Raw genomic sequence first — 25,163 nt, forward strand, 5'->3', positions numbered from 1 at the left:
AGCAGGATCACTGATGCAAAGACAAAGCGGTTAACAGTTCAGGGCTGTTGCATGAGCTGTTTAAGACACTGTTCTTTAGTTTTTTTTGTTTGTTGTAAGTAATGGTGTACAGCTCACACATGAATGTTCCTGTTTGATGCACCAGAATATAGCTTTTAGTGAATTTGCATGTGGAGTACCTTGGAAGGTTAAAACAAGAAAGCAGCAGAACAACAGATAAATGCTGAATAATGCAAAATACACAGTTATGCAGGAAAGAACACCCAATACAAAACTACACACAACAGCACACGACGGGCTTCTCATGAAAACCCTGGAATTAGAAAACCCACGCCAACCAGTGCAGAGGTGTGCAAACTTTAGAAATTAGTTTTAAAAATTCTAATAAACCTGCAACCCCTCAAACTGTCTGTCAGGCTTTTCTGTTCATTTGTGGCTTACACCAAGAAGGTGTGTTATGATCCCCATACGGGGCATCTCTCCATCTTTGGTGCTGACCAGAGCTCACAGAACACTTAATGCCTGTTTAGTCATTCATACCTTGAACAAATAGTTCTCTTTGAGTTCGGTAAACATGTCACACTTATGTCAGACTTTGACGAATGCAGTCCTCTGGATGAAAAACAAAACACATTTTGAATATGACAAGGTTCTGATTACAGATTCCTGTGTGTCGACTATGTCTGCACAAGCATTCACTGACTCTCCTCATAACTCTGGTCCTGGTTCTCCTGTTTCTCTGGTGTCATGGCAGGAGTGCCTTGGTGACCAAGACCAAGTGCACCAGTCGCTCCAGCAGCTGCAGGCTTTAGGGGAACAGCTGAGGAGCCAAGTGGACGGCTCTTCCTCGGCGTCCCTCCAGTCTGACCGCCTGTCACTTACACATCGCCTGACAACCCTGGAACACGCCCTGCACAGGCAGCAAGAAGTCCTGCAGGTAAGGTGTCAGGGATTATTAGGCAGAGGCAGGATGAGATACACGTCACTCTTCCTCCTGTACATACACCAGATATGTGAAGACAGGGGTTCACACTGTGTCTGTGTGACTGCTTCCAGTCTGGATCTCAGGCCTGTGAGGGCTTCAGGGAGCAGCTGGACACACTGATCTCTAAGGCTGCAGAGGCAGAGGAGGTGCTGAAGGAGTCGGACTCAGTGGACTCGCCGGAGCTCACTGTGGTCCAGACACGCATCGAGAAACTCAAGGTATGAAAAATGCTGCCGTTGCTGTCGTCTTATTTTTGGAAAGTGTTGATGTGATAAAGTCTCTGCTGCTAAAAGCTTTGAATTACTTTGAATTAAAATTTTTCTCTGTTGTTCTGTATGTTGATTTATGAAGCACGTCTGTTCCTGAAAACATGTAAAAATGTTTTTCCAGGTTCACCTGTTGAAGCTGAGCAGCTTATCTCCAGACCTGGAGCGTGTTAACGAGCTGGTGTACAGGCTACCGGTCAGTGACAGAGATGTTAAACGGCTGCAGAGTCTGAACAGAGCCTGGGCCACTCACTCTGCTCACCTGACCGAGAGGCTCAGGTAAATACAGCCTTCGTATTTCACTTGTTTGTAGCGGCACTGTACACTCTGAGTAAACAGTAACCACCAGACCAAAACCCACCACCCACACAGATGAACAACTTCACTTTTTGAATTGCACAGATTTGATCTTTGTTTTGTTTGCTGTCGAAGCATAAAACGTACACAGAAATGTGCCAGTTAGAGCTCATTGAATACAGGAAACCAACTATGTTTTTGTATAGTTTTATAATAAGACATACTTTAAGAAACATTTTTTACTGAGATATCAGGTACGGCTGTACAGATTCACAGTAAGATGCTGTTTGCTGTCAGCCTTCAAGCCTCCTGCTGTAAATATCAGTGAATCTTTAATAAATAGGCTTTAGGTCATGAAATAATGAAGCTGCTAAAAGGACAAAGATGTTCCACTGACCCTGAAGAAACGCTGGAGATGCCTGTTAACCTGTCTTTCATTCTCTGGCAGCTTCTAGATGGTTTCTATGTACGCAGTATAAAGAGTTATAAGTCTTTTGTACAGTAATAATAAAGTTAATAGGACAGTTCTGAATGTGTGCTGATGTGGATGTTTCTCTCTCCAGTAAACTGCAGTCAGTGTTGCTCCAGCAGCAGAGTTTCCTTCAGAAGTGTGAGGCCTGGATGGACTTCCTGTCTCAGACGGAACACAAGCTGGCTGCTGAGATTTCAGGAAACTACCAGAGTCTGCTGGAGCAGCAGAGAGACCATGAGGTCAGAGTCGCTGTTTGTCTATGAGTACATGTACGATAGTAATGAATGCTGTGTGCTGAGTGTTGTCCTTGGATGTGTGTTTTATTGGTGTATGTATACCTGCAGTTGTTCCAGGCGGAGATGTTCAGCAGACAACAGATTCTTTACTCCATCATCAGTGACGGGCATCATTTGTTGGACCAGGGACAAGTGGATGACAGGTGAACCAACACACAGTGCTCTCTGTGTTCTGCCTGTCTGAACAGAATGGATCCAGCTAACGAACTGTTTTCACTCCATCAGCGACGACTTCAGTGTGAAGCTAGCGCTGCTGAGCAATCAGTGGCAAGGTGTAGTCCGACGGGCCCAGCAGCGAAGAGGCATCATCGACAGTCTAGTCCGCCAGTGGCAGAACTACCGGGAGATGGCAGAAAAGCTGCTGCGCTGGCTTCAGGAAGTGACCCGGGATCCAGATGTGCATCAGCCAGGAGAACCAGTGGCACTGCAGCAGGCCCGAAACCTGCTGGATCAGATACAGGTGAGGACTGTTTAAAGCCTCATTACCTTCCTAAAAAATTTTTTTGGGTTAGGTTATCTAAAATCTGTGTGTGGTTCTGTATCAATCAGCCACCATCCTAATTAGAGTGAAGCTTGTGGCAGTTCAATCACTGACACTCCCACTTCATCTTTAAAGAAATCATGTTGTCATTCAGCTTGTCTGAAGAGTTTTCATTTTTTATGAGGTCACTTAAATAAGGACTTTATACAAGTGCAGAGCCTCGACGTTTTAAATCCACCATGTGAGCTTTTTAAAAACTTGCTGTGTATCCGTTTTTTACCTTAAACTTAATTAAGCACAATGAACCTAAACAGTGTGAACCCTGCTCTAATCAACCTCACCTTCCCCGACCCTAGAGTCCCTTAGCTAACCTGTACCCCCTGTGGCCTCTGTCTCTGTCTCTGCTCCTCCAGCTGAGGGAGCGAGTGCTTCAAAGGCAGCAAGGAGGCTACATCCTGACCGTGGAGGCCGGCAGGAGCCTGCTGCTGTCAGCTGATGCTCGGGCTGAGTCCACCCTGCAGACAGAGCTGATGGAGATTCAGGAGAGGTGGAGGCATGCCCACCACCGCCTGGACCAGCAGAGGAGGGAGCTGCAGGGTTTACTCAAGGTCAGACTCTAGCTGGAGTCATCCTGAAGCTTTGTCAAACTTATTCTGTCTTTCTTTTCCCCTGTCTTGGTGTTCTGTTGTCTCCTGACAACATAGTTAGGTCTGCAGGTTTTTTATTTTATTTTAGGCTAATTATTCCCATTAATGCTCGTTATTTTTTATGTTTGACTGTTACCAGTTTAATTACCTTATAGTGGAAATCTATGAGGTTTGCTGACAATCAGTGCTGCATTATTGGACATCCTGCTGCAGGCCTGTGAGCTCCTGCTTGTGCACAGTCAGCTTTGCAGGCTAAGCTGTGTCTCCAGCTATCAAGGGTGCTGAAGGGCATTGGCCCATCTAGGCCTGAAATGAGCCAACCTGGCTGTACATGTGGGCCAGTGAATCCAGGTTACAGCTTTAATTATGCAGCATTGCACCTTCAGTCCTGAAAACAGCTGAAGTGCAGAGATGTAGCCGTCCTCCATCTTCATACCAACAGCATCTCTACACATGCACACTCAAAAGGGTACGAGTGCACAGAGAGGAGAAATGGCCAGCCCATGGCACACACACACACACACACACACACACACACACACGGACTGCGGGCTCTGCAGTGAGCTGTGATGATCTGAACCCTGTGAGGTGGATGTTGCAGGCTGTGTCAGTGCCCTGTTCTGAAAGAGGCTGAATGACGCACTTTAAAAGATGCATCCGGGCTTTCAGCGTTTTTGTTGAAGGTCTTCGTCATGACCTCGTTCTCCTGCAGCCTGTCTTTCTTCCTTAGTTTACGCGGCTGCTGTCGCTATTCTGTTATCATGACTCCTTCTTCAGGTATGCTGCTTCGCTGCATTTCTTTCCAAATATTACCATGTTTAATCCTTAATAGGACTGTATCCTGAACTCTAAAAATAGCCTAAACCCATGCCCTGTGGAGCAGAACCGCTCTCGTTTGTTACTGAGCTCTGTTAATTCTCTTCTTTGGCTGGCGCATTTTTGCTGAATCACTCTTTCTCACGGTGGTGGTTGAGAGGCTCACAGCTAAGTGGGTCATCTACGGCATAAGAAGTGATGTGGGCTGACTTCAGCCATGCACTGATGTGAGTGTGTGCGTGTGTGTGTGTGTGTAACGGTGTGTCTGATGATGATTTTGCAGCTCTACTCTTATTGATGCCACTGCTGCTGCTGCAAGAAGAGTTTGTGTCAGCTTCTGTGTGTACAGGAGGGTCTACTGTCCATGCTTATGTCTGCACATTTGTGTTTTCTGCTCTGATTCTTATTGTGTGTGTGTGTGTGTGTGTGTTGGTGTGTGTGTGTGTGTGTGTGTAGAACTGGGAGAGATGTGAGAAGGGCATAGATGTGTCACTGGAGAAACTGAGAGCCTTCAAGAGAAAGCTGTCTCTGCCGCTGCCGGACCACCATGAGGAGCTACACTCAGAGCAAATCAGATGCAAAGTAAGGACGATACAACACACACACACACACACACACACATATATATATATTTCCCCTTGAAGTTGTTTTTTCTCTCATTAAACACATGCTCACTGTGTCTCTCCCTCTTTCACACATGCACACACCCACAGACTCAGACTTGTCCTACTATTACCCCTTTAATCTGGCTGCGAGGACAAACAGATAAACAGACAGATCAGCAGCAAAAAAGAAAAAAAAAAGCATGTGTATTAGTCGAGCTGCTGTCCCAGTGTCTGACCTTGTTCAGTCGCTGGTTTTATTTCCTGCTGGGACATCACATCTTTGATGTTTGCGAGTGATGCTTGGTGTTTTTGTTGTGCTGCACATGAGTTCGTCTTGTCATAAATCATTATTAATACGACTAATTCATGCCAGGAACTTGTTTTCTTTATTCACGTCCACAGAAATTTGTGAGTAAAAATTCCCATTATGATGACTTTGATGTTAGCCACTGGTCACTACATGCAGTCATGTTTGATGCATGACACGTCCTCAGCTCCTCAGGGAGGAGGAGGAGGAGGAGGAGGAGGAGGAGGAGGAGGGCTTTGTGAGGAGCTGCACAACGTTAGCATCAGCTGAGGAGAGAGGGGGTGGGGAGAGAGAGAAAGAGAGAGAGAGGCTGCGTGCGCATGAGAGAGAGAGAGAGAGAGAGAGAGAGAGAGAGAGCATCCTTGTGTAGGCTGTGTGTGTGTGTGTGTGTGTGTGTGTGTGTGTATATGTGTGCGCGCGCATGTGTGTGCTTCCTTTTGTGTGTGTGTTGCGTAATGGACACATTCTCCCGGACCACAAATGATTACAGCACAGCGACACCGTCACAGTGACGGAGGAGGAGGAGGAGATGCAAGGTTAGATGCTGCTGCTGCTGTATCCTGCCTGTATCGCTGTAGCGTCTGTGCTTTAGCTGAACGTGAAGGGCTGGTGTTTCTATCTAAACCAACATTGAATTCCTGCGTTTGGCAGATCTGTAATGTTTCAAGATGCCTTGTTCTTGTTGTGCTGCTCATTGTTAGTCTGCTGTTTTGTATTTTCTCACTGTTTCTGAGGATGCTGCATCTGAGCTCCAGTAGAACCAGTCTGTGGTTTCCTGTTGGCTCTGACTGTGGCTGTTTGTTATGAGGGAATGATTCTCTCTGGACTGTCCAGTTTCTCTGTTTGCCTTTAAAGCTACGGGTCACTCGCCTGTTTCCTGTATTGATATCTTGTCATGTCATGGATGCAGGAGTTCGAGAGCAGTGTGGAGGGCTGGACCGATGACCTTACTTCCTTGTCTCTGCTGAGGGATTCCTTGGAGGGTGTGGTCAGCGCTGATGACATCACAGTCCTGCAGGAACGCCTCCAGCTGCTCCAGCGCCAGTGGGAAGAGGTCTGCCACCAGGTAAACACACACAGTGCACATGCTTGTCATGATTCCTTATCTACTAATTAAGTGCTTTTTCAATTTAATTTGGCAGTTTTTTGCCCTTAACATGCCTCATCTACTGAAAACATTCACAAGAGATGTAAAATATGAGAAATGTGTGTTGAATGAATGTGTGCCCTCAGCACATCCTAATGCAGAATAAAGCCTGACTGGAGATAGAGCATGCTAACAGCTGTAGCACATCTGGCAGAGAGAGAACTCGTCTTTTCATCCATGGCTAACATGTCAGACGTTACAGGACTGTTACTGTGAACTGTGTTGCTGTGATGTGTTTGTTCCATTTAGTTTGTCCTGATAATAACAATAACTCTGTGCTATCAGAGACCTTTTTATTTAGTCTCTCATTTATCTTCCACCAGTTATTATGTGACCACATATTCCGTGTCTTAATCTTTTCACGCATCACTTCCTCTGTTGTCTGTATTCCTCTGCTGCTGCTTTTCTCTTGTGCTCTTGTCTAAAAATCCACCTGCCTTTTGTCCCTTCAGCTTTCCCTGCGCATGCAGCAGGTGAGCGAGAAGCTGAATGAGTGGGCCGTGTTCAATGAGAAGAACAAGGAGCTGTGTGAGTGGCTCACACAGATGGAGAGCAAAGTCTCTCAGAATGGGGACATCAGCATCGAGGAGATGATTGAAAAGCTACGCAAGGTAATTCCTGGACACCGTCCTTACAGAAATATACCTGACATGCAAATATGAAGAACAAATATTTTCATGTGAGGTTTTCTGGTGCTGACCACGACTTTTATTTGTGTACGTAGTGCTTATATGCATAAATTATCATTAAACTTGTGTTTCCACTGTGATTGTCACTTTGGTTGACAAAGCATCATCTGAACTTTCTGGTGAATCTGAACATTATCAGCACAGAAGGTGCATTTCTCTGGAAGTCTTGACTCACTGATGGACTGCTGGATTACAACGCTGGACAAACACATACATTGTGCATCACACTGACACCTCCCTGTGTTCACCTGCTCGGTGTTTGTCCAACAGGACTACCAGGAGGAGATCGGTGTAGCTCAGGAGAACAAGCAGCAGCTGCAGGTTATGGGTGAGCGCCTGGCCAGGGCCAGCCAAGACAGCAAGGCGGCCGAAATCCAGCACAAGCTCAGCAAAGTCAGTGAGCGCTGGCAACACCTGCTGGACCTCATTGCTGCCAGGTGGGTGTACAGGCTCAGGAAACCAGGTGAAGAGTGGAGAGTGTGTGTGTTTGATGGCAGAGTTTGTGTGGTCTCTGAAAGTGGATTAAACTGTTGGCAAGCTGGAAAAATCATTCCTAAGACATGTGGTTCAGAGAGTTCAGGGTCACTGGTTTTTCTGATGAATGGCGAGCTCTGGGACTGACTGACCTGAGGCCAGCCAGACGAGCCAGTCCTCTAATGACCGAGTCCATCTAAAGTCCACTTGGAAGCCAGCAAGCAACACAAGATTATTTTTTATTTTTCTCATGATTTAATACAGAAAAAACAAACTCCCCTTTCATTGCTGAAAGTTAGTGACCTGACCCAGACTGACTCCAACTGCCCCAGCTGCCCCATCCCCCCCCCCCGGCTGTCTTCCGGCTGTTGCCCTCTGGGACTGTGCTGGAGAAGGGAGAAGGGGGAGGACTGGTTCTGACTTTATGCAAACAGCTGCAATCTCTTTGTCTCTTATGTCCTCTCTCTGCTAAAAACAACCAGGAGAGGAGGTTTGTTGGTGTCACAGGCAGCAGAGAACCAGTTCTAGTTTCTTTATTTTTGTCTCATGGAGAGATCCATCCGTGGCGTCTGAACTTTGGATTTTTTGTGGAAACAAGGATTTAACACGTTTCTTGGAAAACCTCTCTTCAAGTTCTGTCCATTGAAATGCAGCTACATGCATGGAGCCTACAGCTCGCTCTTCTGTCCACACGCCGCCTGTGTGATATTCTCTGCAGCACATGCCTCTGACTGTAAGTCTCTTTTTAGAAACAGCAGCACTTGTCACTCTGAGGCACTCACAGTTACACACTCACACATGCCTGCTTGGGGTTCTCTTTTTTTAACCTTGGAGAGCAACAGTTGTGCCGCCCCACCACTACCTGCTGGTCCTCCCCCTGTGTGCACACAGAGTTTAGAGAAAGTCCCACGTGGAACTCGCAGACGAAAGAGAGGATAGTTTGGATCGACACGCTAACGTTTCCTGGCGTTAACGTTGTCTTTGGGACTCCCGCACCCACATGGTTTTGGATTTGGGAATAGATAAAATGGCAGGATGCCCGAGCGAGGAGGATCTGCCGGACTGCGACTGCGATGTCAACAGGCAGGAGGATGTTTATTATGCTGAAGCTTTTTAAATGACAAAATGTTGATGTTTAGAAAACAGAATGCGACTGATGCTCGTGGCTCTTGCAAAGCTACTTCATCTTCTGCTCCTCAGACATGTGGTGTTGTGAAATAACTCCTGTTTCAGGATGTAAAATCACACATACATAGAACTGAATGATCACTGTTGTGATTTCAAACGTCTGATTTTGTTTGTGTTGCTGCATCAGGTTGTACAGGACCGGAGGAGCTGTAGGGTGGTTCTGCCCTGCATACTTCAAGAGATTGTTGTTTTAGCTTTATGATGACTGCACATCTGGTTAATCTAGTGCTTAACAGTAATGTCCCGTGTCTGTTTTAACCATCTGGTATTCCTGAATAGGGTGGAGACTGACAACAGCAGACAGTTAAAACAATAGCAGGAGTGTTAACGTTAGTGTGAGAACATCATCATGTGCTGACTCACATCTGATCAGACCTGATTCAGTGGAGCTGTGCAACCTTGTACAACATATAAGCTGAAATTCATTTTTTAAAATGATTTTCCATCGGTGTTTGACAGGCTTGTTGCCTGCAGTGGATCACGTTTGTGTCTGTACAGTCTATTTTCCTACAGTGTCAACAGCTAAGCTACTGTGGGATGCCTAACAGCTGGTTCAGGAATGTTAAGACGCGGTGTGCAGCTGATATAACGCAGCACTGAGTACACAGCACATCGTAGCTGGACCAGTACGTCAGTCTCTTAATAATGCTGAGTACATGTGGAGGAGAGCTTTTAATGCATCTATTTTTGGAGAAGTATGGGCTTTTGTTTTTTTATGCAACACAGAACATCTGCAGCCTTCAGTCCTACCAAGTGTGTGTGGTGAGACAGTGAGCGTTGCATTGCTCTGCAGGGTGAGGCGCTGAATGTTTGACGAACTGATGTAAGAACAGGATGCTGGCTCTTATAGTTCACATGGACTGCAGAGGCTAGTGTTTGGAAATGTCTGGCACGTGCAGATCCAAAATGGTCCCCAGTTGCTGTGTGTGGTTCACATAAGGTTTCATCACTTCCCTACAAAAATATCTGCTCAGATGTGAAGCATTACTCCTCAGACAGTCCTGGTCTGTTAGGCTGAGCAGAGCAACACACAGACTCTTCATTACTTTGGGTTCACAGTATGGATGGAGCCACAGATTACTGTCTCTAGTGTTTTTGGTGACATGTTGTGTGTGTTATTTACAACGATGCAAAAATCTGTAGAAATAAGAATCATGTCCTAAAATTTTACACTTTGCTGAAAACATCATTTGACATGTTCACACATCTCCGCAAACACTGATTTCAACTTGGATTTTCTTTCATTTGATTGTTTTCTTTTATTCATCAGTTGTATTTACAGTATATTTTACATTTTCTTCCTTCACTGTTTCCACTCGTGTTGACTTCCTGTCTCACTGTGTTTCTGTACCAGGGTGAAGAAGCTGAGGGAGACCCTGGTAGCAGTACAGCAGTTAGACAAAAACATGAGCAGCCTGCGTTCTTGGCTCGCTCACATCGAGACCGAGCTGTCCAGGCCCATCGTCTACGACACCTGTGACGACCAGGAGATTCAGAGGAAGCTCAACCAGCAGCAGGCAAGAGGCTCACACACACACACACACACACACACACACACACACACACACGAGTCTATCAGTGTGTTTACAGACCTGTAGGTAACCTGACATCAGGTCAGTCTGCGTTGGGCAGTTAAACATTTTGCAGCATTTGAGCAGTATGTGGTCAGCTGTCATACGTACAAACGACAAACACAACAAGCACATATGGATGTTGTGAGTCTGTCATTCTCTGTAAAGACTAAACTGTAGCAGGACCGTATGACTCAAACTGAGTCGGTGGAAAAGAGTGACACAGAAGCGCATGAGGAAATCAAAACCTGACTCATGCATGCATCTCTGGCTGTTTGCTAGAAGACAGTCCACTGTAGGTGTCAGGAGACTTCCTGCTGCCAAGATTCTGCTCTAAATCTGGACTGGACTCTGAGACCCCGCTGACCTCCTTCCTCTCCAGAGCTACAGCTAGCTTACACGTGGATGCACCGTCGTGCAGTGGGACTGGGCTCCTTCGGTACACTAGTGGGAGACATTTGCTGATTTATGGCACAGAAACACTGTGATTAGTGTCACAGAACGTAAACAGAAGCACAGCTGGAGAAAAGACAGAAAGAAGGCCAGCAGACATGAAGCAACATTTAGAGAGATACTAAATGCTGATTATTTAACCGCTATGTGTGAAAAGCTCAAGTTCTCCGTCTGATTGTTTTGCAGGAGCTGCAGAGGGACATAGAGAAACACAGTACAGGTGTGGCGTCTGTGCTGAACCTGTGTGAAGTCCTGCTGCATGACTGTGATGCCTGTTCAACAGAGACAGAGTGTGACTCCATCCAGCAGGCCACCAGAGGACTGGACAGACGCTGGAGGAACATCTGTGCCATGTCCATGGAGAGGAGACTGAAGTCAGTAGCTCCTGGATAAATGCACATTATTACAGAGTTTATGAAAACACAACCTCATGCACCTTTGAAGACACCTTTTCATAAGCTTTGTGGTGTGTTTGAGGTTTTTTGCTGAAGGACGTTTGGTCAGTGTGGCTGAATGAAGTGCTGTTAGTGCTGCTGTTAATGAACATGTGAGCAGACATTACCTCCTTCACAGCTTCACGTCTTCTTTGCAGGATTGAGGAGACCTGGAGGTTGTGGCAGAAGTTTCTGGATGATTACTCCAGGTTTGAGGATTGGCTGAAGACCTCAGAAAAAACAGCTGCCCTGCCGAACTCCTCTGGAGTTCTCTATACTGTTGCGAAGGAGGAACTTAAGAAGTTTGAGGTGCGTCTTTCCAGAATTTATCGCCACAATGTGGAGTAAAAGACAGCTATATATTCATAGCTGAACAGACGGTGTGAGTAACTGGTTTTAAATGTGGTTTTTTAATGTTTCCTGTTAAACAAAAACATCTGAATCGAATGCAGGGCAAAGCAGAGACCGTCGCTGCAGGACAGAGTAAACAGAGAGAAAGAAAGAGTAGCGTCATGCTGCTGAAACCTGTTTGCACTGGTCCGCTCAGCTGCTGCTGTCCATCACTGAGCACGTGCACATTCCTGCTGGCTGACTGTCTGGACCGGGCCACTGCCGTCGGCCTGTGTTCAGCCTGACTGGACATTGTAGTCAAACGTAGGGTTTAAGATTTGAAATGTGAAACTTGTTCAGGTTGTTCTGGTTCGGTTAAATGAGCACTTCTTGCATTTTGCTCCAGACATCATCGTCTGATTGAACCTTCAGCTGACTGCTGTGACTGTAAATATCAGGAGGAAGCAGGTCTGCATGTTTGTAACGGACATCTGTCATCCTGATGCAGTCGGGTTTCTCAGTTCCTCGAGCAGTTCTTCATCCATGTGTAGCCATGATGCAGCGCCACAGCTACGAAACAGAGCAGCTTCTCTGGTTCACGCCTCATTTTCTAACCGCAGTTATTTCAAGTTATTTCAAGTGTGATCAGTTTAGCTTCAGCGATCACTGGTGAACTCACTTCTGTTGCTTTATTTGTTTTTGTTTGTTCAGAAGAGGAACTGCTGCACTGGTTTTAATGCAGTTATTGAAAGTGTGTGTGTGTGTGTGTGTGTGTGTGTGTGTGTGTCTGTTACAGGCCTTCCAGCGTCAGGTGCAGGAATGTCTGACTCAGTTGGAACTCATTAACAAACAGTACCGTCGTCTGGCCCGGGAGAACCGCACAGACTCCTCCTGTCGACTCAGAGAAATGGTGCATGATGGGAACAGGCGATGGGATAACCTGCAGAAGAGGGTGGCCGCCATCCTACGGAGACTCAAGGTAGGGCAGTGTGAGGTGTTGCTTTGAAGCCTTACAGAGGTCTTGGCACTCACAAACCCTTCCTCTCTGATCCCATTTGTTTAAAACTAACTTCTGGAATTACTTTTCCACATTTACACTGAACCTGTGTGGAGACAACATCGTTGTTTTGTGGGTCTGCTTCTGTTCTTGCAGCACTTCATCAGCCAGAGGGAGGAGTTTGAGACGGCCCGAGACAGCATCCTGGTGTGGCTGACGGAGATGGACCTGCAGCTCACCAACATCGAGCACTTCTCTGAGTGCGACGTCCAGGCCAAAATCAAACAGCTCCGGGTAAGACGGACGCCATGTTGGAATATGCTGAAGATTCCAGATGTGGTTCCTCGATGGCACAACAGCCACAGCAGCGCCTTTAGTTTGGAGCCAGCATGACAAAGAACGCAACTGACTTCCAGTTGTACAGATTGTTCTGTTCTAAACATGAACGTGGGGAAAACGTTAAAGCTGCTCCAGCTGGGTTCCAGTAGAAACGCTCTGTGCTGTTTATCAATGCTTTGGTTAATCGATTAGTCAGCAGAAATATATTCAGCTGCACCTTTTACAGGCAAATGATTGTCAAGTTACTTACCAAGGGAACGTACCACTGGGTAAACGGTCTCAGATGTAACATTTGTTTTTCTTCTTCGTGTCACTCTAAATTGTAAATCTTGACAGTTTTGATGTGCTGCTTTAAATCTGACTGTGATGGAAATGTGCTGCTGGTTTTACTGGTTTCATGATTTGAGAACTGCATTTCCAGGCGTTCCAGCAGGAGATCTACCTGAACACGGGGAAGATCGAGCTGGTGTTCAGGCAGGGCGAAGCTCTGATCGAGAAGAGCGAACCTCTGGATGCAGCCGTCATCGAAGAGGAGCTGGAGGAGCTGCAGAGATACTGTCAGGAGGTGTTTGGACGGGTGGACAGATACTACAAGAAACTCACACGACTGCCTGTGAGTAAAGAAATATTAGCTAGCCTGCAAACCTACAGGAAGACAATCATCCTCCAGTGGACGTAGCACCTGGATGCTAATGTATAGGCTAAAGTGAAGTATTTCAATTCAACATGCTGTACGCTTTTCTTAGCACAACTTTTCAGGACAATTGTTTGTCAAAGTTGGGGCGCCGCTACAGCTCACCTGGTTGAGCTGCTGTCCCATGTGCAGGGCTACAGTCCCCATGTGGAGGTCATGAGTTCGAATCCCGCTCATGAGCCTTTCCCACACGTCTTCTCCCCACTTTCCTCTCTCTCTCTCTCACTGCACTATCAATAAAGGCACAAAGGCCAAAAAAAGAAAAAGTTTGTCAGAGTTGCATCCAGACCGTCCAAACAGAAGTACAGCAGGTGTTTCTTCCTGGGACAAAACCGTACTCTGTAAAATCAGGTCTTAATGAACAGGATTTCCTTCTGATTTATTTATTTATTTGCTGGGTTGCGTTTGGAAATCTCCCTCCTCTTCACGACAAGGACCTGAAGGTGCTCTGTCAACACAGGACAACGTTTCTCAGCAGCCGTGACGTGGTGAAAACATGTCAGAGTGTCACACTGACAGCTGTTTGGAAATAAGAGACCCTCCCTTCCCTGTTAGCGTGTTAGCATGTTAGCAGTCAGTAGAACACACATGCTGACCTCACAGAACCTCAGAACCCTGCTCCCTCTCTCACCAGTTTTATTCTGCTCTTTCAATGAGAAGCCTTTCGAACCGTCACTGTTTCCATCACTGCTTTGTCTCCACTGTCCTGCGTTCTTTCTGCCAACATGTTCTCGTCCGTCTCTCCCAGCTGGCAGATGATGAGCTCGATGGTTCGGACAGAGAGCTAGAGATGGAGGAGGGTGGAGATCTGTCTGAGCTGCAGTGGGGCGACTCCTCTTTGCCCCGGACCTCCAGTCGTCCAGCGTCGGGCACAGCGGCACTCATCCGGGCAGACCGCTCGGGCCGCGACACCCCGGCCAGCGTGGACTCCATCCCACTGGAGTGGGACCACGACTACGACCTGAGCAGAGGTCTGGAGAGTCCTGGAGGACGAGGCAGCGGTGAGAGGAGCCGAGGTCCAGAGGAGGAGGATGAGTATCTGAGGACGGCTGCCACGGTGCTGTCAGGTTGGTCCACTTCACTGACTGTGATGCTTTCTGGTGGATTCAGTTACAAGATGTTCTGCTGACATATTATTTCAAAGGTCAGTCATTTTCTAATATCTGTAAAGAACCATCCAATGAGGCGCTCCCTGCTGGGGAAACAGAGCCAGTGTTGAATGAGGACCTTTCCTGTGAATCCATCTGATTCCCAGTGAGCACACAGCGGAGCAGCTTCAGATGTGAACGTTTTAAGTTCGTCTACAGTGTTTGGCTGAAGGCAGCACGTCATTCATGATGTATTATCAATAAATATAATATTATGTAGGATGTAATGTTGTTTCCAACAGAATGAGCGATGTTCCTGTAATTAGAACTAAAGGATGTTCTTCTTTCTGAATAACTTGTCATTATTAGGAAGACGGAGTTACCTGCAGTCGTCCTCACATGTATTCACACCCTCCCATTAAAGAAAAGGCAAAACTCACAACAGTCACTCAAATAACTAGAAACTGACAAAAGGAATAATAAATAAAAATTTTCTGAATTATAATTTAGTGAAATAAGACATTGCTTTTGATTTGTGGTTGAAAAGAATAATTTAAAAACAAACAAAACTTTCCCATTTAAAAAAAATAAAGAATTTCTGTTGAAGCACAATTCAAAACAATGTCATGATTTTCATTACATTTTTATTTATTATTACTTTTGTCAGTTTCAGCTTATTTCAGTGACTGCAGCTGTTGTTTTCCTTCTTTAATGGGAGGTATGAACACATCTGAGGACGACTGTATGAGATGGGCTCAGAAATGCTGATAAACATTTGTAAAAGTTTTTAATTATTATAACATCATTAATGTTTTATTTTGAAATAAAATTCATGAGACTGAAGTGGTCAGAGAGGCTTTAGCGGTGAGGAAAAAACATGAACTTTCCAAAACATGTGAGAAACTCAACACTCAGTCTGCCTTTAAAGATAAAACACAGATATCGTCATAACTGTGTTTCCAGTGTTGTAATGCGGCTCTAAAGCTTTTTGCTGCATCATTCATGTCACCTACAGCTGTTTAAATGAAGTCCAGTTGTTTCCTTTAAACATGTGCCAGTTGATCTTACAGGTTTAGTCTTCACCTCAAACCTTCACAGAGATAACAGCAGTGTGTGTTGTATGTGTCTCTCCCCAGATGTAGTTATTCCAGAGAGCCCAGAGGCCTATATTAAACTGACTGAGAACACATTGAAATCGTCCTCTGGTAGGAAACAGCATGAGCTAGAAGAGCATGCCTTCAACTAAACCACGCTGTTGTTTTAACTTGTTTACCAGAAGCTTACTGCTGCACTGAGAGGCATCCCTCAGGCTGGATGTCCCACCATCTAGACAAACCTTCTGCATGCAAACATGTCACCATCACGTCTTCCAACCATTGCATTTATAACACTGTTTGTTTTTTTCTCTCATTCACGTCTAATGAATCATGTTTGAGAGCCTGACTGTGGTGTTCTTGTCTGTGGTGCCATTTCTGTTGCATTTCAGACGTACGCATGCCATCTCAGCGTCACTCAGCATCAACAGCATGCCAGTGGAAATGTTGAAATGCTGTCATTGAAATCTTTGCTGTGACGGTTCCCTTGACCCGTGTTTGCTCTGTGTTCAGGCGAGCCGGGTCAGCTGGAGGCCAGTCTGAGGCAGCTGGATCAGGCTCTGGATGCAGGACGGTATCACCTGCAGCAGAGAGAGGTCACCGCCCAACGCTCCACCCCCGACATCGACTCCACATACATGGGCTACGTGAGTGCCACATCGCATCATGACGGATCGTTTGTCATGTCTAAGACACCTCACATGACAACACGTTGGCAACATAATATAGCTTTTAATTTAATGAATCTTTGCCTCTAAAATGATGATTACACTAAACATTAAAGGATCTAGTTTGGCCACATGTGACACACAGATCTCATAAACACAGACTATCCTCAGTAAAATTAACAATCAGATGTTTTTTGTTCTTCCTGATGACCAACTAGGAATGTGATCATCATGGTCTTAGAAGACGTAGACCTTCCATCATTAGATTTAGATACCATCCAGATTAGTGTGTTGACGCTGAACAGATCATGTCCTTTATGTGATATTATTATTATCTGTAGCCGGGTTTTCTTCTGTGTTCTTACATATAGTTTAATTCTTTAAAGACAACAAACCAAACTTCATGTAGCGTGTTATGATGTGTGTGCAGATGCGTCTGATGGGAGAGTGTCGCGGGAGCATCGATGCAGTGAAGAGAGCAGAGGGAGAGCTGACCGAGGACGAGGACGACATGCCGGGACTCACCAACCCCACCAGCCCAGATATGCAGAGCGCAGGTCAGTTACACACACACACACACACACACACACACACACACACTCTGTACTTCCTGTGCGGGCTGTGTTAGATGATCTGTTTGTTGTAACCTCCAGGAGTGATCGAGCGCTGGGAGCTGATCCAGGCTCAGTCTCTGAGTGAGAAGCACAGACACAAACAGAACCTGCCGCAGTGGCAGCAGCTGATCTCAGATCTGCAGACCATGAGGGCCTGGTTGGGTCAGTCAGAAGCCGAACTCAGCCAGCTGCGAGGGCTCGATCTCAGCACGGACATCCACACCATCCAGCAGAGGATCAAGAAGCTCAAGGTTAGTGACCTGCACATACGTGTGCTTCTGCTTCGGCTGCTCTGTTAGAGCTGCTAGGACGTAGGAACACATTCAAACCGTTCTTTAACAGAAAGGAGCTTCCACGAGAATGTAATGGGATGTTTTAGGACACATTCACTTCTATTTGTGGGACAACATCTTGTCTAATCTTCGCTGATGTCTGTTTTAACTCGTGCATTTGAAAGCTGCAGACATCAGACTCACATCTTTGGCTTACTGTTGCCTGCATCAGTCCCAGCAGTGTGTCATCAGAGACTGCACATCAAGTACAGTTTGGCTGCAGCAACTTGATCCCACTCACATTTCCAGTTGAAGGTGCTGACAGTGCTGTCCTTCCACACACCACAGCACATAAACACACACCTCAGAATCCAGCCCAGCATCTGATGCCTGTGAAGCATCTGGATGGATATCACAGTTCTATAAATACACCGTTCTGAAGCCAAGTAACCTACAACCTGCTCAGCCTCGTCCTGCTGCACTCCAGCCTGTTGGCGCCTTCTCTGTTCTCAGCTTCCTCTGTCCAGTAGGACCATGAAGGCTGGTCTGGTTCATGCCTCACTGCCTCGCATGTGTAGCTGCTGCCATGAATCATTTTTATTTCTCTTCATCAGGACCTGCAGAGGGGGATGGATGCCCATAAGTCAGAGGTGCTTTCCATCAACCTGAGCAGTGCAGATTTCCTCCAATCAGAGCCCGACTCTGAGGAAGCGTGGGAGCTGAGGGACCGGCTGAAAGAGATGAACTCACGCTGGGATCGACTCGGTGCCTCGCTGGAGGACTGGAGGGAAGAGCTGCAGACAGCCCTGATGCAGTGTCAGGTACCTGAAGCATGCACTGATAACGAGCTGCACAGTAACCAGCTGCACAGTAACGAGCTGCACAGTAACGAGCTGCACAGTAACGAGCTGCACAGTAACGAGCTGCACAGTAACGAGCACAGTACAAATGAGAGGAAACCCTGAACACATAACAACTATATTAACTCCCTAAGAATGCATCTAGACTATCTTGTGTTACTGCTAAAATATAGAAAGAATTCAAAGAGAAAATAGGAGGTCTAATCTCATTTGTGCTGATGTGATATTTTTTTCAGGAGTTCCACGAGATGAGCCACGGCCTGCTGCTGTGGCTGGAGAACATCGATCGCAGGAGGAACGAGGTGGTGCCCATCCCACAGAAAGCAGATCGAGAAACATTACGGGCTCATCACAAAACACTGACGGTACGTCTCGCTGAATGCTGGCTTAGACGTGGTCTGTCTGGCTTTCATCATCCTTTTATATTTATTGTAGTTTGTAAAGTGATGTTTCTTATCAAAGAGGACGTAAAAGCAAAATTAGTGGATAAATAACTGTGATGGTCACCTGAGGGCAAACAGACATCTTGTTGGATTCTCTTGAAATAACAGCATCTGCTCTAAGTTCATGCACCAGTCGATTTGTTAGTTGGCTCTTGATGTACAACAGGTTCAGAACCACTGCCTAAAAGTAACTGGACCTATCTTCAAATGCTTCATACACAAAGCAAACTGAGAAGTAACTGGTTGGACAGCGATCAGTGGGTTCGCTCAGTTCTCTGAAGCCCTCATCACGTTGGAGGATGTGTTGCCATGTTGTCTTCAAAAAACTGTCCAGTGGTCCTCGAACTAATAAAAGTCAGGGATGGTTTGTCTGAAGTGCAGAGCAGGTGGTCGATAAGATGGAAACAAATTTAAATGTAAGCATATCTGCAGTATGGAGAGGCACGCCGGGCACGTAGACAATGTTGTACTTGTTGCCTCCATCTGTGGGGGGCGGAGTCTATCCCAGCTGACTCAGGGTGAAGGCAGGTTCACCTGGACAGGTAACCAGTCTATCACAGGGCTACACTTAGAGACAGACAACCAAGCACACTCACATTCACACCTACAATTTGAAATCAGCACCTCACCATGAGAGGAACCAGAGCACCAGTGAAACCCACTCAGACGCAGAGAGAACATGCACACAGACGTACAAGACTCGAACCAGGACTTTGGACCTGTGAGGTGCACCACCAGCCACACGATGAGTCCAATTTATTTTGTTGCTGCACAAAACACCTCCCTGATGTTCTCCACGTCCAGCCATGACGGTGCTGCTTGCATTGGAGTCGAGGACTTTATACATGAAAACAATCCCACAGTGGCAAACACCTGACACATAAACGCTGATTCTCTGGTACCAGACTGAGGTGTTCTACCAGGATCGTCTGTGTATATAGTTCTAACAGCAAGTTAGAAGAAGAACCGACTCTGAGAGGCAAAGATCTCAGAACACACACGGTAGCTGACTTCTCTGTCTGCTTTGTTGTGTCGCAGCAAATCAAGCGCGAGCTGGTGGACTCGCAGCAGAAAGTGTCGTCCCTTCAGGAGCTGTCGGCTCAACTGCTGGTCAACACCAAGCCTCAGACCGGGCTGCTGCAGCCGCAGACCTCGGAGCAGAACCGGGCTCAGGGCAGCGAGTGTCTGGAGGCCCAGGAGAAGGTCCATGTGATCTGGAACCGGCTTAGACTGCTGCAGAGGGAGGTCAGCTCAGACCTGGAGGGGCTGGAGAGGAGACTGGAGGCCATGAACACACAGCAGGTCAGACGATCCTGAATGCAGACCAACTGGGTCACCTTGTGTTCCTGTGACCGATCTCCTGTCCTACTGGCAGCACTTTTATTACAGCTGTGGCTTTGATTTGTCTTCCAGGACTGTTTACCGTCACCTATCGGCAAATCCGAAGTCTGTGGACCTGCTGCTCGTGGTTCGGAGGTGAACGTCCAAAGTCGCAAGCGATTGGTAATGTTCTTCCTCCTAATGAGCAGCTGAAGGGTCGAGTCTATGTGATCGATAGCAAACTGACGTCACCGTCCTGAGGCTGCCTTCTCCCCCCGATAGATCCCCGACCTTTTTATTTTTAACAATACAAAAGTTTGTTTTCCTTGTGCTCTGCTAACATGTACATGAAGAAACCTGTTGTCGACCCCTCCCATCTCCCTCCTATGAGATGTTTTTGCTGCCCGACACCATATTGATCTGCCAAATATTACAAGAAATCCTGGCTTTTCGTTTCACTTCAGTAAACTCTCCTGTAATGGGATGAAATCTGGAATATATGCAGCAAGAAAAAACACATTTTTTATGGTTGTACTGTAGATAAAAGTAAAGATTTCATTTTGCTAGTGTGTTGGAGCTTAACTTTACAGGATTTGATGTTGAGAAGCCAGATTTCTTGGTTCTGTAAGTCAATCACCATCACTGGTTCTGTTGCTGCTCTTTGGTTAGTGATGACTGTCCCTAGCGATGGTATGGCTCTCTTTATGTTGTTTGTTATTTGTTTTTCTCTCATCTGAGGCTTTGCCTTTATTTGCCCTTGACTGAAACATTCTTTTCTTTCTTTTGCCCCTCCCTGCTCATTACGTGGTACAGCCCCGAGGCAAAAGTAGTCAGGCCCACCCAGGACACCCTGAGAGCGGCCCACGCCACAGGTACCTCTCTCCTGGACTCTAGAGACACGGGATGATGATGGAACCAGAGCTGCACCTGCCTACAAACTTGATTCTGATTCATTCAAGCCAAATCAGTTCATTACAATCAGCCAGGTTTTACTCAGATTGGTAGATGATGTGATTTCACCGACTGCTTCGAGGCTTTAACGCTGGGTTCCATGATCCTCCCTTATTCTAGAGACCATGTTGTCAGCTCTTAAATGAGTGGGGAATTGCCTTCCTCAGGCCGCTCCCTTTCTCCTTTAAATGTTTTATTTCACTGCTTGTCTTTGCCCTGCTGCTTTCTGAATGGCATCATGAACTACTGCCCTGTCATACGTTTTGCTTCTCCTTTCTTTGAGGGACTTTGTATTTCCCCTCCTCACCCACTAGATGGCACTATCAGAGCCCCAGTGACCCCCTCAGCTGTCAGCTCTTTAGTTGTTTTATTTTCTGGTGTTTCCTTCCTGCTTCATTCTTTTCATAGTTCTACAGCAGGATATGATGCATTCACTCCTGCAGCTTTTCCTTCTACGTTAACTCCCAGTTTCTCCTGTTTCCTTTCCAGACCTCTTAAGTCTCCCTCCTCTGTCTCTCTTCTCATTCCTGATTTAACTTTCTATGATTTTGCCGACAATCTCACACAGACGTGGTGAAGACTCAGCCTAAACTGGTCTCGCCATGAGTGTTGTAGCAAAAAATAATATCTTTGTTTTCCCCTGATAGCATCATTTGTCTGAGAAGCAGAGACAGTCCTATACTAATGGGAGGTAGAGCTCCAGCAGAGCAGGAGATGCTGCCAGGCCTTGAAACATGAAGCACCCAAATAAACACACATCCATGACTGCTGCAGTGATGCAGGATGGAGGAGGACTTCATGAAACTGGCTGCAGAGCGAGTGGCTGCAGGGAAGTCAGCATGTCTGACCTCCTTCAGCCTCCGAGAGGATGAGCCTCAGTCAGAACAAACTGTTCCTCCCCTCGGAGTCTTGGCTCTGACAGTGGAAACCTCCAGAGAGGCGTTTGGCAGTTCTCCTGCTCCTGTTTGGAAGAGACGTGGCATTGAACTCTCACATAGTCGGCTCCAGAGCCGGAGCGTATCTCCCCTCCTGGTCCTGTGGATGTGCACGTGTGTGTGTGTGTGTGTGTGTGTGTGTGTGTGTGTGTGTGTGCAGGTCTACGTGTGTGTGACGCTCCTGGTGTCTGTCCTGGTTGGATTTGGGTCTTTCTGCTTCGTTCTTGTATTTGTCCTTTCCTTGGTGTTCAGTGTTTGTTGCGTATTCGTCGTTCTGTCAGACATGAGTCAGTATTTGCAAACGTCAGCAGCTTTACTGCAACCACAGGCTTCGTTGTTTCAATTAATCCGTTTAGAAAATAGTGAAAAGCGCCCATCACGGTCCTCTGGAGCCCAGAGGGCTGCACTATGAAGCAAGACTAGTGGGTTAGTGGGAGGTGTGCTGAAAATAAAATCATATCAACACATAAATAAAACCAGCTTCCAGAGTCATGGAGCTGGTTCTCTTTAGCCTGCTACATCACCATGGTAACTAGTGCTGCACAGCTAACCAGGTCTGGAGGAGGTTCTGTTCACAGTTTGGGATTTAAATCAGCTGAGAGGTGTCATTTTTTAAATTCTTTCCCCGACACTAAAGATGTGCTGCAGACTGTCAGCGCTCAGAGGGAATCGATTCTATCTGCCAACCTGTGAAGTCCTGTGTGAGCGAATCACTGAAGGAACGCTGCTCCACATTCACTTCTTCACTGGTAGCACCGGACCATGTGGTCCCACCTCCCACCTGGTCCCACCTCCCACCTGGTCGCAGGCAAAACATAGGACTTGCTGAACACTACCTTATCAATAGGCACTACAGTTTCCAGATGTTCCCTGAACGCCCCACACAGCCGGCTGCGGTGTGCTCAGACAGGTGACCAGACGGGACTGTGACCAGACAGAACGAGGGCGTTCTGATGTCACATCTGTCCCAGGTTACACCGACATGTGCTGTTTTTCTACATGCACTGTTTTCTATGAGCAGAAAAAGCAGCAGCTGTAGGTGTGTTCTGCTTTTCACGACAAGACCTCATTTTTAAATACCGCAGAACCCAGAGGTTCTAAAAGTCTGACTTCCCCCCGCTGTGGTGAACCCAGCAGCTGCCTGCGGTCACAGCGACACTAGTGCAGCCTAATGATCAGCGTGCACTCGCACCAACGCCACCACCTGAAATTTTAACTCACATTCTCAAAATAAGGTCGTAAATACGATCGTTTGGTTGCAGTCTGGAGTCCTGATGAAGTCATCACACAGCGTACGCAGCGTGTTACCACGGTAACCGACATGTGTTCAGTTGGTGAAGCAGGAAACAGAAGTATGTTCGTGTCTGGGCTCCTGATTGGCTACCAAACGTGTTCACTCTGCTGCTACTGCAGCCAGGAGGTTAGAAGATGTCTCTCTATTGGTCTTTATTACATATTTATTGCTGTGATTTGGCCAAAATCTAAAGTCACGTCTGTGTGTTCCTGATTCAGGACAGGGTCAGAGTCGTACCAAACAGCTGCACTACGATGCACTGAGCGTTAAACATGTGACCTTTAATCAGGAACAGTCTTCAGATGAGCTCCTTGTGTGTGAACATGCACAGACTAGTGCAGAAAACCTGGTGAACAACATGAACACCATCATGTGTGGCTGCTGGGTGTAGCTGAGCATCTAACACGAGCAAATGTGAGACTTGCTTCATAGTGCATCCCCCAGGATGTCAATGTGTTAAATCACATCCCAACTCCTGATCACAGTCTTCTCAGTCACCATGTTTACGCCCAGAAAGTTGGAGCACTGTGTCGATGAGAACACAGACCTCCAGCTGAATGTTCTGAAGAGGTTCTACAGCACAGCACTGGTTTGCAAATACTGGTGAGCTCAGGTCTGCTCTCTGCTGTGTTTAACTTTTGTCCGGGTCTTCCTGCAGCCGGAGCAGATCACCAGGCGCCGCTGGCTGCGCTTCCTCCCATTCTGACCTCCCAGACGTCTCCTCCTCCTCCTCCTCCTCCTCCTCCTCCTCCTCCTCTAAGGACCCGTCCTTCCTGCTGCGGGTCTTCAGGGCCGCGCTCCCCGTCCAGCTGCTCCTCCTGCTCATCATCGGCCTGGCCTGCCTGGTTCCCATGACGGAGGAGGACTACAGCTGCCACCACGCCAACAACTTTGCTCGCTCCTTCCATCCCATGCTGCGCTACACCAACGGACCTCCGCCCATATGAGGAGCAGCAGCTGAACTTAGCTCCCTAAGCTTTGCCAAGGACTCCACTGACTCCTGTGAATGTTTCCTCTTCACCCTGTGCCCTACAGCAACACACTCTTGCATTGTGAAGCGATTCAGAGGTGACATGAAGACTCCTTTCACGAACATTGCTCACCCACGCTTCTGAAATCACCTCAGCCCTTTAAAGCAACACTCTCCGGACCACCCTGGAGACCCCTGTTCCCAGTACAAATACTTCTTGTCCTTTTAACTTAAATGTGTATATTATTTTTAAGGTTTCTGCAGAAGCCTGTGAAATCATTGAAGAACAAAGCACTATTTATATACTGTATGTTGGGAGCCAAAGTCCGCTGTGCTTTCTGTCCATGATATCAGTGCTGCTACTATTTATTTAGTGTCCAATCAGTTGGTAGATGGTTAGCTGAATCGCCACCGTGAGTGTGGACTATTGTTCCTGTACATTGTAGAGTAGACCTGCAGTCTGAGCAGCAGTTATTCACAATCTTAGCTGAGAAGAGTTTCATTCCAAAACGACACATCTGAAGATCTGCTCGGACAAACGGGCTGAAGCTCAGCGGGAGTTCTATGAAGGACGAGGTGCAGCTTCCTGTTTTCTTGTTTGACACGTTTCAAAAGCACCTGCTTGAATTTGGAAATGAAGTTTTTTTTTCGTGTGATGTTAAATTTACAGCACTGACGTGAACACTGTCGACGGTACTGCACTGAAGCCCTCCGGCCCAGACGGCCCACTTCTGTCCCCAAAGCCAAGGCTCATATTCCTGTTTTAGATTTCAGTATTTAATCCTGTGGGGCAAATACAAAGAACAGATAAGCTCTCTTGTTTAAAAGAATTCAACTGATTTGTACATTATTGTTTTAAATGCCTTTGAATACAGTGAGTTATTTTTTTATCTTTCTTTCTGAGCATGCACTTGAAGTCCCCTGCTTTGAAACAGGCCACCAATCAGCGGTAGTGTTCTAGTGGACGGCTGTGACCTGGAACAGCGTGCTTTGTAATAACTGCGATAATTATTCAGCGGTGATGAGAAACCAGAATCACGGCGTCGCTAAACAGAATCTGTAAAAAAATGAAATATGACAAATGGTTATTTATGTATGTACAGTTTGCTAACGCCGACTTCATGAAGAATAGTCTCTTTGCAAATAATAAAACATGAAGTATTTAA

At 46.6% G+C, this 25,163-nt stretch overlaps 1 protein-coding gene across 1 annotated transcript in view; it reads left to right on the forward strand.

Moving 5' to 3' along the window:
• Positions 1 to 25,163, forward strand: part of syne1a (spectrin repeat containing, nuclear envelope 1a) — a 123,747-nt gene extending 98,584 nt beyond the window's left edge. The window contains exons 120-146 of the mRNA XM_008278654.1: positions 755 to 937; positions 1,057 to 1,203; positions 1,376 to 1,530; positions 2,112 to 2,259; positions 2,365 to 2,459; positions 2,542 to 2,776; positions 3,211 to 3,405; positions 4,717 to 4,842; positions 6,083 to 6,238; positions 6,772 to 6,930; positions 7,279 to 7,445; positions 10,025 to 10,187; positions 10,881 to 11,068; positions 11,287 to 11,437; positions 12,255 to 12,437; positions 12,612 to 12,749; positions 13,216 to 13,407; positions 14,237 to 14,555; positions 16,184 to 16,317; positions 16,769 to 16,895; positions 16,992 to 17,203; positions 17,839 to 18,045; positions 18,321 to 18,449; positions 19,566 to 19,829; positions 19,941 to 20,030; positions 20,661 to 20,719; positions 23,686 to 25,163. Coding sequence (XP_008276876.1) covers positions 755 to 937; positions 1,057 to 1,203; positions 1,376 to 1,530; positions 2,112 to 2,259; positions 2,365 to 2,459; positions 2,542 to 2,776; positions 3,211 to 3,405; positions 4,717 to 4,842; positions 6,083 to 6,238; positions 6,772 to 6,930; positions 7,279 to 7,445; positions 10,025 to 10,187; positions 10,881 to 11,068; positions 11,287 to 11,437; positions 12,255 to 12,437; positions 12,612 to 12,749; positions 13,216 to 13,407; positions 14,237 to 14,555; positions 16,184 to 16,317; positions 16,769 to 16,895; positions 16,992 to 17,203; positions 17,839 to 18,045; positions 18,321 to 18,449; positions 19,566 to 19,829; positions 19,941 to 20,030; positions 20,661 to 20,719; positions 23,686 to 23,974 — 4,611 coding nt within the window. The 3' untranslated portion in view covers positions 23,975 to 25,163. The remainder of the gene's footprint in view (positions 1 to 754; positions 938 to 1,056; positions 1,204 to 1,375; positions 1,531 to 2,111; positions 2,260 to 2,364; positions 2,460 to 2,541; positions 2,777 to 3,210; positions 3,406 to 4,716; positions 4,843 to 6,082; positions 6,239 to 6,771; positions 6,931 to 7,278; positions 7,446 to 10,024; positions 10,188 to 10,880; positions 11,069 to 11,286; positions 11,438 to 12,254; positions 12,438 to 12,611; positions 12,750 to 13,215; positions 13,408 to 14,236; positions 14,556 to 16,183; positions 16,318 to 16,768; positions 16,896 to 16,991; positions 17,204 to 17,838; positions 18,046 to 18,320; positions 18,450 to 19,565; positions 19,830 to 19,940; positions 20,031 to 20,660; positions 20,720 to 23,685) is intronic.

The sequence above is a fragment of the Stegastes partitus genome, unplaced genomic scaffold, assembly GCF_000690725.1.
Source record: "Stegastes partitus isolate 25-593 unplaced genomic scaffold, Stegastes_partitus-1.0.2 Scaffold129, whole genome shotgun sequence".
In the NCBI taxonomy this organism is placed as follows: Eukaryota; Metazoa; Chordata; class Actinopteri; family Pomacentridae; genus Stegastes; species Stegastes partitus.